Consider the following 12211-nt stretch of genomic DNA (forward strand, 5'->3'; position numbering starts at 1 on the left):
TAGCCAAACATTACTCCCCTTATCATTCAAGTACAAAACCCCACCAAATATATAACCCAGGCTCAGTACCCACTCTCTCTCCAAAGCCTCAGGGGACATAAGCCTCCCATCTCTGATCTCTTAATAAAGAATCTTCTGTTCCCCACTTCTCACTTTAATACTTCCATACTTGCAGTTAGAAGAATGATCAAACAATGGAACCTACTTCTTGGTTCAGGATCTCTGACTTATCAACTCAGCAGTGGTTCCCCCTTCACCCTGTAGTACCCATGAAATGTCTTAACATTTCAAAATGACTTAAGTTGCTGATTTGACTCTTAAGGTGTGTACAGATCATTTGTTTCTGCTGGCTTCTGCTATCCATCATATTTGGTTCTAAATTCTTCAGCTGCTTCTTCCCTCCATCTGCTCTAACCATCCACCTCTCCTCACCTACTTGGTAAATATCCTCTCTGACTCCTGGAATCTGATACACCATGTGGGCAACTCTATTTATTATGACACTTGCTCTTCTCCCTCTATTGGAATCCTCCCTGTTTTCTGGCCTCCTTCCCCTAGGAGCTGCCTGCTAAGTCCCATAGCTTCCTTAAGCCCTTCTGTGTCTCTGTGACCTTGTCATTCCTGCCTCTCAGCTCCCACTTGGAGCTTACAGAAACTCCCTCCAGCAGAGTTCATTTTTTCAAACCTTTTCCTCTTCCTCCACAGACTCCACTTTATTAAAGCTCGCTCTGGCCTCCTCAGCACAGTTCAAATGGCCAAAATTGGCATGCTCAATTTTCAATGATAACTTCTGCCACTGCACAAACAAATGATCCAAAAATTTTTCATAAACTTGCTTTCTCCTCTATTTCTTCTTACCTACACCTATCTGGGGTAACTTGTACATATGGATGTTTACTGTCCAAGAGACCCCCACCTCTAACCAACAGCCCATCCTAATAGGGTCAGGAAATTGCTCTCTATTAGGCTGTCAAAGGCTGATCCAGTTCCCTTTACTCCTTCATCCGTCTCTCCTTCATTGGTGCTTACCACCTATGCCGGTTTTCTCTATTTTTGTATGATAATTCCTGTCCTGAAAGCAAAAATCATAAAAACAGGGTTTATGACAGAACTTAAAAAACAGTATTTGTTTAATAAGGTACTAAAGCTGTACTTCCATGTACTCATACAGGAATGTTCCCTGTGCTGGTAGCTGAACTTTTACTTTAACCAGGCCATTCTCATGATGGGACAGCTCACCCACCAGCAGGTTGCCAAAAGGAGATACTTATCCATGTAATATCTAATCAACTCCTAAAACAACTGTCCTATATGCTTGCTTTCTCTATGATCAAACTAGAGATTACTGTTGACACTGGCCAGAAACTTATGGAGGCTGTGAGAAGTTGTCTGGTCTGGCTCCAGTCTTAGAAATTCCTGGGCCATACTGTAGAGGAAGGACAGCATGCTCCCAGGACCCTCTTCTTACCGAAACTAGGAGCATTCAGTCTCTGTTATTCTTTTCTTCATAAGAAAGTTCTTACCATGTTATCCCTTTCCTCTAATTCTTTTGATTGCTTATTTGTCTTTGAAACAAGGTATTGCTATGTAGTCCAGGCTTTACTTGCTCTGTAGCTTAGGCTGCCCTCAAACTCATGGCAATTCTCCTGCCTCATTTTCCTGACTGCTAGGATCTGGTCTCTAACTTGAAAAAATTTGCATATTAATTTTGCCTAGCAAGCCATACACAAACTCTAAAGCAGGATTTAAGATGCTTAACTTCTCTATTAGAACCATGCCAACCGATCTAGACTACCTGTCTGATGCAAATAGGTTCATTTCAGAGGAGAGCACACCAAAGAGTGAAGTTATAATTTTACCTGCTTGAAGTTGCCATTTTTCCTCTGTTCCCAGTCCATCATGTCATGAAAGATAGGAATCATGATATTCCGCACTTCTGGCTGTGGGACCAGTGTCACACCCAGAAAAGGACCGATCATTCCCGGAATAAAGTGGATCTTATGTTCACCTGAACAATAAAACCCAACAAATATTAGTTCATTCCAGCTTTGTTCCTTACATAGAAGATTCACAAGAGAGGCCAGGACATGTTACAATTTAGAGTGAGCCTGGGAATCAGTGGTGGTACAGTGTTTGCCTAGCATGTGTGAGGTCCTGAGATAGATCTGAATTTCTCAGCATTGAGAAAGCCAAACCAACACACTCTACCTTCAACTGCTTATTTATATTAGAAGCTTCTAAGGCTAAAAGATGATTTAGTCTATGGTTTTTGAGATACTCCCTCTGTTTTTTATCTTTTTATTATTTTTAAAAATTCTTTAAAAACATTTATCATTTTATTTTATGTATATGAGTTTTTGCCTGAATGTATGTCTGTGCACCATGTGGATGCCTGATACCAGATGGTACCACCTGCTATCAGGTGCCAGAAAAGGGCATCTGATCCCCTGGAAATGGAGTTAGAGATGGTTGTGAACCACCATGTTGGTGACTGGAGTCAAACCTGGGTCCTCTGGAAGAGCAGTCAGTGCTCTTAAGTGCTGATCCATCCCTTCAGTTCACTCCCTCATCTTTTTAGGGTTTTCAATTGACTAACCTAGTCAATTTGAAACACATGTTCAAAGGGCACAAAATTTCTTTTAAAAAAATTTCCTGTAAGTTTTAACTACCTGAAAATCTTCAGAGCAAGGAAATAGCTCGCTTTCTACAGATGAGTAATGTGCTAAGAGTTTCAAACATCTATCTACAGCTTCTGTTTAGTAAGGAAAATCTGTATGTTTCTGCTTAAACACAATGGACCTCCCTGACAATTCTACTTCTAGAAGGCATTTCAATGATCACAAAGTCCAGTTCAAGGCTTAAGCTACTAAATGCCTGAAGTCCATGGACCCCTTAAACGCCCACACTCATGTATGCTAATAAAAAACAAACAAACCCTCTACCTGAGCTAAGAGCTTACTGCATAGCTTCACCCTAATAGGCTTGCTTGAAGACCTAGACTCTTTTTGTACCCTCCCACCCGTTCTTCACATTGTATTCTTATGATAGGAATACATCCACTCTGATCAGATTCACTCACTCTCCAACTTCCTTTATAAGGCCTTCCTATGGGAAGTGAAGTGAGTGTTACAGCTTTTCCTCTGGTTGGTCTGTTCTCTAGGGAGTATTCCTAGAAGCCAGGGTCAGTTCTGAGGACTTTTCTTTGCAATGGTGCAAGAGAAAGAACCAACTTCAGATCTCTGTTTTCAGTACTCCAGAGACTACAAGAGGGGGACTCTTTGCTTGTGTAGTAACTGCTACAGTCAAGTAACTAGCCCCCCTGCTAGTTTGGGGGGCACCAGACAGAGAATGTTACTTCCTTCAAAAGCAATGAATGGCTTTACAAGACAAATCTATTATCTAAAAAAAATTGGCAGTATTGGGGACTGAACCCAGGCTAATACCTCTTTTGTTTCTTTTATTTTGGAAACCTGTCTAAGAAGCAAATGTTAGCTCCAAGGCTCACTCTGCATACTCTGATCTTGGTACCTGGTATAGTTGTCAGTCTCTTGTGTTCCTAGGAATTTCAAAGTCAAGTTCAATGTTGAAAAATATATGCAAATTCTGTTGTGGGAAGGTAGTAAGAGTGATAAAGCTAAAAGGCCTGTTTGGAAACACATGCCTACTGAGGGATGAAGAGTCCTATTGTTGTCTTAAATATATTATTTTATATGCATGAGTGCTTTGCCTGCATGTATGTATGTTAAGTGTACCATGTACATGCTTAGTGCCTGCAGAGACCAGAAGAGGGCATCAGATCCCCTGGAAATGAAGTTACAGATGATTGTGAGTCACCATGAGGGTGCTGGGAATTGAACCCAGGTCCTCTAGAAGAGTAGCCAGTACTTTTAACTGCTGAGCCATCTCACCAGTGCCCCCTACACCTACTTTTCATCTCTAGATCAGGGTGAGGAGGGTTCATAAGTGACTTTAAGATTCTATGATCATCATTCCTATGGCTTAAGAGGCACAAGCTTAGCTTAAATCACATTTCATTGAAAATATAACTAATTAAAAAATATTTATTATGTATACAGTATACAGTGTTCCACCTGCACGCTAGAAGAGGGCACCATGTGGTTGCTAGGAATTGAACTCAGGACCTACTGGAAGAGCAGCCAGTGCTCTTAACTAACCACTGAGCCATCTCTCCAGCCCCCATATAACTAGTATTTTAAAATCTTCCTGACAGAAGATTCATATCCCTCCAGAATTCTGGGTGGCCCAGCTACTCATCTAGGCAACTGCAAGACTCTACCAGAAACACTGATCTGACAATTTTAGATTCAAAGTAGTATCTATTAGAAGTGTTCAAAGAAAAAGCCAAAGTCAATCTCATCCAAAGGCTCTAACTTTCATCTTTCATGATCTTTCAAGTAAGTGGTATCAGATACATGATCTGGACACATAAGTACTCATGATCCAAAATTTATTTCGATCTTTATTAAAATCAATACCTGTCCTTTTTTCATGCTGTCTCCATGATTGACACTTCTAAGCCTGTAACATGTAGACAGGGACATGAGTAGTGTAGAGGCTCTTACAGCATGGATTCCCAAACTGGAAAAAACTATTGAGTCTTCCTTTTACTCTTTTAACTTCTGTTCCCAAAATGGAATGCATATGTCATAGTAGGATCTCTTAGCCAAACTCTCCCTGCCAAGGAGGGCTTTATATACATATGCTACACTACATTATTCATCTGAGGTGCTATGTTAAAGATATGTGAGGATCTCTGGGGTCTGAACTGATATTCAGAAAACTTTGGAGAATTATTAGTTATTGTACTTTTTACTTACCTATGCAGTATATGAAAGGAAGAATCAGTAGAAAAGACTTACCCAGATTCTGCCACATGCTGAACAGTTCATACGCCATCATCACACGCATATCCCCGTACCTGAAAATAGTAACACAGAAGCCAACTGTTAGTGGAGGGAGGCAGACCTGGAAATCGAATGAGGTCAGAACATCAGCACTGTTATTTCTAATGCTCTCAAAATTCTAAGCCATTTGGTTAATGACTGAACTTTCATACTTGGCTCCTTGGGAAACCACCCATGTGAGAAACTTCTGAACTTCTGAAAGAGTCTGTCATAGAAAAATAGTTCCATCTGGACAAGTAGCAGAGAGATGAACAGAAGACATCTGTCTTACTTATCTAGAATCTTCTTCCTCTTGGCTGAAGTAATGATTTCTAGCTGAAGGCTTGGCTGGTTTATGAACAGAACTGCCAGGCTAAAATAAGAATTCCACACCTAGAGAGACAGAAAAAGAACCTCATGGTTGCCTAAGTCCTTAACCTTGCAGGGAAAGTAATTAAATACATGTGTAGCACAGAGTCCATTAGACAATCTTAAATTATTTTCTTATAAGAAAAAAATTTCCTTTTAACTATCTTTAGAAATAGGTCTTTCCCCATTTTTGCTCCCTGGATTCTTTCTGAAGCCAACAATAGGCATCTTTATAGATGCCTGCTTCCCAATATTTCTACCAGGGAGGCTCTCAGCTCAAATACAATAACCATCAGCCTAGGAATCTATAGTACTATGAATATATTAATAAAGCAAAAAGGGGAGAGCGTAGAATTTAGCTTTCTAGGGTTACTGTGACAGTGATGAGTTTTAGGAGCTCCTACCTTGAAGTCAAAGTCTGTGTCTGTGAAATTCTTGTGCAGTGCAGAGGACAGGTACTGGACAGTAGTAACTATAATACTGCAGTGAGGAAACAAGGCATTGCAGAATTAAAAGACTAACAGTGGCATAGCCTAGCATCGGCTGTCTGCCTGTAGGCAAACTTCTTGAAGACAACTTGCTCTTAGATAAGATGGGGCTTTAAAGGAAAAAGAAAATGGAGTAAACTCCACAGAAAACCAGTTTCAGAGAAATGTCTTTTAGAAAGTGAGATAGCAAAGGATGTGGGTCATTGATAATTCTTCTCTCTTAAGACTTGTTGTTCTTTAAGATTTTTTTTCTAGCACAAAAAGTAATTTTAGTACTCTGGGCATCTTTGGATAACAACACAGATTATGATCACTTTGTAGGATTTAGAGCATAATTTTATTATTTTACCAGATAATAGGAGTTTATAGTGATTAAATATTTCCTTTTGTCATGTACTATTTTCATCTGGCTTCAGCCTTTGGACTAGAATATCACTCTTAATCTTAGCCTGGAACATATAAGTTAATAATAGGACGATATTCCCGTGAGAATCAAGAACATGAGTTGAAGTGTAAAGGAAGGGAAATGTGATGCTAAGGGAAGGGAAGTTAAGGGTTTTATTACAGAGGGCCTTGACTATGTGGCAAAGAAACTATGCTTAAGAGTGGCCACCTGACCTACCAGGTAAGTATAGGTGAAAAGAGCGTAAGAACAAGAGGGCATAGAGGATACCATGAAAACAAGGCCTCTAAATCAACATGATCAAAGCACATATATGAACTCACAGAGACTGAGGCAGCATGCACAGGGCCTACATGGGTCTGCACCAGGTCCTGCGCACATATATTATGGCTTCCAGTCTAGTGGTTTCTTTTTTTTTGTTTTTTTTTTGTTTTTTTTTTTTTTTTTTTGAGACAGGGTTTCTCTGTGCAGCTTTGCACCTTTTCCTGGATCTTGCTCTGTAGACCAGGCTGGCCTCGAACTCACAAAGATCCACCTGCCTCTGCCTCCTAAGTGCTGGGATTAAAGGCGTGCGCCACCACCACCCAGCCAGTTTAGTGTTTTTAATGGGATTCCTGAGTGTGTGCATGAGCGGGTCTCTGATTCGTGTGTCTTCTCTTGGGCTCTTTTCCTTTAGTTGGTTTTCCTTTTGTTTATCATATTTGTCCAATTCTAATGTGGTAGTTTTGTTTTGTCTTATTATATTTTATTACTATCTCCTAGAAGCCTGCTCTTTTCTAATGAGACAGAAAGGGAGTGAATCTGGATGAGGGGAACTGGGGAGGAGCTGTGAGGAGTAGAGGGAGGAGAAACCATAATCTTGATATATTATGTGAAAAAATTATCTATTTTCAATAAAAAGAAAAAGAAGTGGCCATATGGGTCTCTATAGAGAAGAGGAAAAAAAAGCAAAAATAGTATATAAAAGAGACTAGTCTTCCAGCAGAGCAGGTGGCAAGGGTAAGGGTGAAAGATAAAGAGGCTACTTCTGCAGGACAGGCTACAAAATCTAAAATTTTCTAAGTGTAACTAGGAGACAGAAATAAGAATGATCTAGATAGAAAACCACTATTTGAGAAAATATTTGTGCAACTTCCTATCATTCTTTTGTTTTGGACAAAACATTTGTAGGTTTTAAGGAAAAAAGGGCCCTATAAAGAGCTCAACATGAAAAAAATTCACATTGCTTTGCTAATATACCTAATAAATAATTTGACTGCATTCTATACAATGCCAACATAAAAGGCAGACCAGTGGGAGGAGGCAGTAGGCTAAATAGTGAAGACCAGGTAATCTATGGTAGACAGAGATCAAATGAACAAACTTCTTACTACACGTATCACTTCTCTAGTTTGCCAAGAGGAATCACAGATAGAAATATGAGTTGGGCAGACATATTAAGACAGTCTTAGTATTTCATCTCTATAGTCAGAAGTGCTCAGAGCTTTGCAGCCAGGGCTTAGGTGGACAGTTAGCACTAGGAGGTAAGTACTGCCTGGCAGACAATACAACTCAAATCAAGAGGGCAGCTTGTAACACTGCCTAAAGCTGCAGAACAACAGAGGTTCTTTCCTAGTATTATATTTCCCCTCTTTAACATAGCTTTTTCTATCCTCACTACTATAGATTCTGCTTTTTGAATTATCTTTCATTCTTTTCTTTCATTGTCTTTATGGCCAGTGGGCAAATCCTGTGGGTTGAATCTCCAAACAAATTTCGTATTTGTCAACTCCTCTCTCTTCCCAGTCTTGGTCTTAATCTTCCTCTCACTCACATATACAAATTACCCCCAGCTTGACCTAGGGCTCTACGGATGCCAATACAGGGCCTTTTCTTACTTGCTTGTCAACAGTCTCATCACCATCCAGTCTCGAGGGAAGACACTCATCTTCATTAGGTTTCTGAACACACAGAAAATCTTCAGCAGAAATTCCTGACCACAGAAGAAAAGCAATATGAGACAATGTTACTACTGCTGTGCCATTTCCTCAGCTGGCCCTTTCTGAACTTTCTGCTAAGAGAATGTGGTACAAGTGGGTTATATTTAGTTCCCTCTCTGAGTTGTTTGTCTCTTACTAGTTACATGACAATGAATTCAGGACATTCTTCTAGACCATATATGGGCAGAGTCAAATTTGGCAGACTCGAGACAGTTTTACATCAACTCTAGATCCACACCTAAAACCTAAAGCCCAGGGCAGACTATCATTCTCTAAGTAAGAGTCCCAATCAAGCATTTGATAGTAAGAACATGCTTGCTTTCTTTCTTTCTTTCTTTTTCTTTCTTTCTTTCTTTCTTTCTTTCTTTCTTTCTTTCTTTCTTTCTTTCTTTCTTTCTTTCTTTCTTTCTTTCTTTCTTTCTTTCTTTCCTTCTTCCCTCCCTCCCTCCCTCCCTCCCTCCCTCCCTCTCTCTCTCTCTCTCTTTCTTTCTTTCTTTCTTTCTTTCTTTCTTTCTTTCTTTCTTTCTTTCTTTCTTTCTTTAATATTAGGAGCACTTTGATTGTTGAGAAAAATACTTTAGGAATGGGAGTGTAAAAATCCAAAAATTCCTGGGGCTGAAGTCAATGGTAGAAGGTATACTTAGTATACCCAATAGTCAAGTGTAATTCCCAATACCACCCTCAAACAAAATCCCCAAACAAAACAAAGCAAAAACCACAAACCTTCTAATAAATCTGTGTCCATGAAAATTATGAGGTGGCTAAGACTGATTAAACAATTCAATATTATATAATTTGAGGAGAATGTGCTGGCTAGTTTTGTCAACTTGACAGAGTCAGCTGAGAAGAAAGAACCTTAACTGAAGAATTGCTTCCATCAGATTGGCCTGTGGGGCATTTTTTCAAATTAATATTTGATGTGGGAGGGGCCTTATCCAATTGTGGGTTGTGCCACCTCTGGGCTGGTGGTCTTGGGTTGCTTAAGAAAGCAAACTGAGCAAGCCGTGCAAGTAAGCCATTAAGCAGCACTTTTCCATGGGCTCTACTTTTAGTTCCTGCCTCCAGATTCCTGTCTCTAGTTCCTGCCTTGGCTTCCCAATGATGGACTGTAACTTGTAAGCTAAATAAATCCTCTCCTCTCCCAAATTGGTTTTGGTCAGAATTTTATCACAGCCAACAAAAGCAAACAAGGACAAAAAGTTTAGTAAGGAAAAATAGATGAATCTCAGGAAACACTGAATTTTGTTACATTTCACTCTTCCCAATTCCTATCTTCTCTATCTACTTTAACACTCAACTACAGAACTACAGCAGACACAAAAACCAAGAGTCTAGCAGCCACTGGAATAAAATAGTTTTAGAGCCCCTATGAAGCCCATTATCTAGAGAACTGTTATTGTTTGTCCTGTTTGGCAGCTCTTTGGACAAGCCTACTGTCAGGGCTTGTCTTTATTTTATTTAACTTAGAGCTTATCTAGCTAACCCTAGGACATTTGTTGAAAAAAAAAAAAGGTTATATAATTTAACATTCTAGATACATAACACATTCACATTAGTTGGAACAAAAAGAGATCTACCAAGAAGCTTCAAGGAAAATCTGATGAATGAGATACATATAGAGACCTGTGAAAAGATCTGATAAATTCCTTGGATTCTAGACAGTCACTCATGTGCTGGGCAGCTCATATTGTCAGAAAGACTCAAGAAGCTCAAATCTCTCATCTCTGACTTAACATGAGGTTCTGTACAAACAGAACTCTAACAAGATAGAGCTGTATCATGCTGGAGTACTAAAGGCGGCCCCAGAATATACATAGAGCCCCTTAGCAAAGCAGAGAGATTTACTGATTTTGAGCATCTAAGAACATAGCTGTCTAATTGTTACATGATCACCAATTTAACTGATTGGAAACAAACAACCCCCCCAAAACTCTACCAACCAATCAAGCAAAAACTCAACCCCCCCAAATAATTAACAAACAAACAAACAAACAACAACCAACACCAAAAAGTCAAAAAATGTGAAAACATTGTTACTAGCATAAACAACAAAAATCCACAACAAACCCTGAGGTGGGACTAATCTGACTTTCAGAGTTTCAACATTAGATAGATGTCTAGCTTTCTCTAAGATATGTGGGACAGTATGAAGAGGAACAAATCTAAGGTCATAGACATAGAAAAAATAAAAGATTTCATTCCAAAGGCATAGAAAACATTTTCAACAAAATAGCAGAAAAAATTGCAGATTTTAGTGAAAGAGATGCTAGTCCAGATACAGGAAAAACATTCAGAATACCGAACAGACAAGATCAGAAAAGAATGCTCCCTTGTCATATCATAATTAAACTATGAAATACAGAACAAAGAAAGAAAATACACTGAAAGCAGAAAAGAAAGAAACATTGAACCATGTATAAAGGAGCACAGTTTTGTTTTGTATGCAGATATCAAATCACTTCAGCAGGTTTGTTGAGGACCCTTCTTCCTTCACTAAATTGTCTTGGCATCACCATTGGAAATTAATAGTATAAATACAAAGATTTATTCCTGAACTATTCAGCTCAATTTTATTGATTTATGTGTCTATCTTTTTGCGTGTATCAATTTTTTTTTTTAAAGACAGAGTCTCACAGTGTGGTTCTGACTGGCTCAGCCTTGAACTCAGAGATCAGCCTGCCTCCAACTCAAGTGCTGGAATTAAAGGCGTACTCCACCATGCCCCAGCTTGCCAGTGTCAATCTTGATTACTTGTTACTCTGTAGTAAGTTCTAAAGTGGGTAAGTGTTACTATTCCAATATATATATATATTTTTTTAGCAATGTCACTTTCAATTCAATAAAAACCAAATCAGTCTGTACAAAAGTGGAGGTGGAATTTTGATAGGTTTGCATCAAAACTGAAGATCAATTTAGAAAAGTATCCCCATCTTAACAACGTAACATTCTTCTAATCCAAGAAGACATAAATATCTTTCTATCTATTTGAGTTTTATTTTCTTTCCTTAATTATCTTATTCATCTTGATGTAATACATGTGTATTTTTATTTAGTTATATTTATATGGGTGGTATGCATATATGCACACCTGGCCTTCTACTTTTTAATTTAAATTTCAAATTTAAATCAGTGGTCTTTGACTGATTCAGTGAGATTGGTTGGGCAGTGGCTCTGGGGATCCTTCTATCTCCACCTTCTTAGCACCTGACTACTGGCATACACTTATATCCAGCTTTTTATGTGGGTGCTGGGAATCCAAATTTAGGTCTTCATACTGTACAAGAAGGATTTTGACTGAGCCATCTTTTCAGCCCAGAATTATTTTTTCCTACTTCAATTTTATTTTAACACTCTTCCTAAAATAAAACTAATGAAATATATAACATGAACTCTTGTACTTGACACTCATGACAAGCTACTAATTGTTGTGGAATAGAATATTTGTTTAACTATGTAAAAATGTGTTGTTGTTTTACCTTGTTTGCATAAGGTACCTGATTTATCTAATAAAAAGCTGAATAGCCAACAGCTAGGCAGAGGAGGGATAGGTGGGGCTGGCAGGCAGAGAGAAAAAGGGGTGCCAGCCAGACATAGAGACAGCAGGAAAGCAGGATGGACAGTATGTAGATGAGGAAAATGAGCCTCAGGGTAGCACACAGATTAATAAAAATGGGTTAAGTTAAAAAAGGGACAGCTAGAAACAAGCCTAAACTAAAGGCTGAGCATTCCTAATTAATTATTATTAATAAATATCTGTGTTATGATTTGGGGGCTGGCAGTCCAAGAAAGCTTGCTACAACCATTTATCTGCACCTGATCTTTATATTGTCTTCCCTAGGCATTGTCAAAGCAAAACTGTTGGCTGTTTCAATGCTGTTCACACAAGGCACCAAATTGAAAAGGTCTTCTGACACACTGGGGCTTGCTGTGGGATGGTCTGTGTGTCAAGTGTGTTGCTGATTGGTCAATAAATAAATCACTGATTGGCCAGTGGCCAGGCAGGAAGTATAGGCGGGACAAGGAGGAGAATAAAGCTGGGAAGTAGAAGGCTGAGACAGAGACACTGCC

General features: G+C 39.0%; 1 protein-coding gene across 4 annotated transcripts in view; it reads right to left on the reverse strand.

The window, feature by feature from the left end:
• Positions 1-12211, reverse strand: part of Dock3 (dedicator of cytokinesis 3) — a 350576-nt gene that overhangs the window by 63064 nt on the left and 275301 nt on the right. For all 4 annotated transcript variants that reach the window (XM_059268544.1, XM_059268542.1, XM_059268543.1 and 1 more), the window contains 5 exons: positions 8042-8136; positions 5678-5753; positions 5197-5297; positions 4881-4939; positions 1860-2008 (listed from right to left, as the gene is read on the reverse strand). In XM_059268544.1, the coding sequence (XP_059124527.1) occupies positions 1860-2008; positions 4881-4939; positions 5197-5297; positions 5678-5753; positions 8042-8136 (480 nt within the window). The remainder of the gene's footprint in view (positions 1-1859; positions 2009-4880; positions 4940-5196; positions 5298-5677; positions 5754-8041; positions 8137-12211) is intronic.

This window comes from Peromyscus eremicus, chromosome 7 (assembly GCF_949786415.1).
Source record: "Peromyscus eremicus chromosome 7, PerEre_H2_v1, whole genome shotgun sequence".
Lineage (NCBI taxonomy): Eukaryota > Metazoa > Chordata > Mammalia > Rodentia > Cricetidae > Peromyscus > Peromyscus eremicus.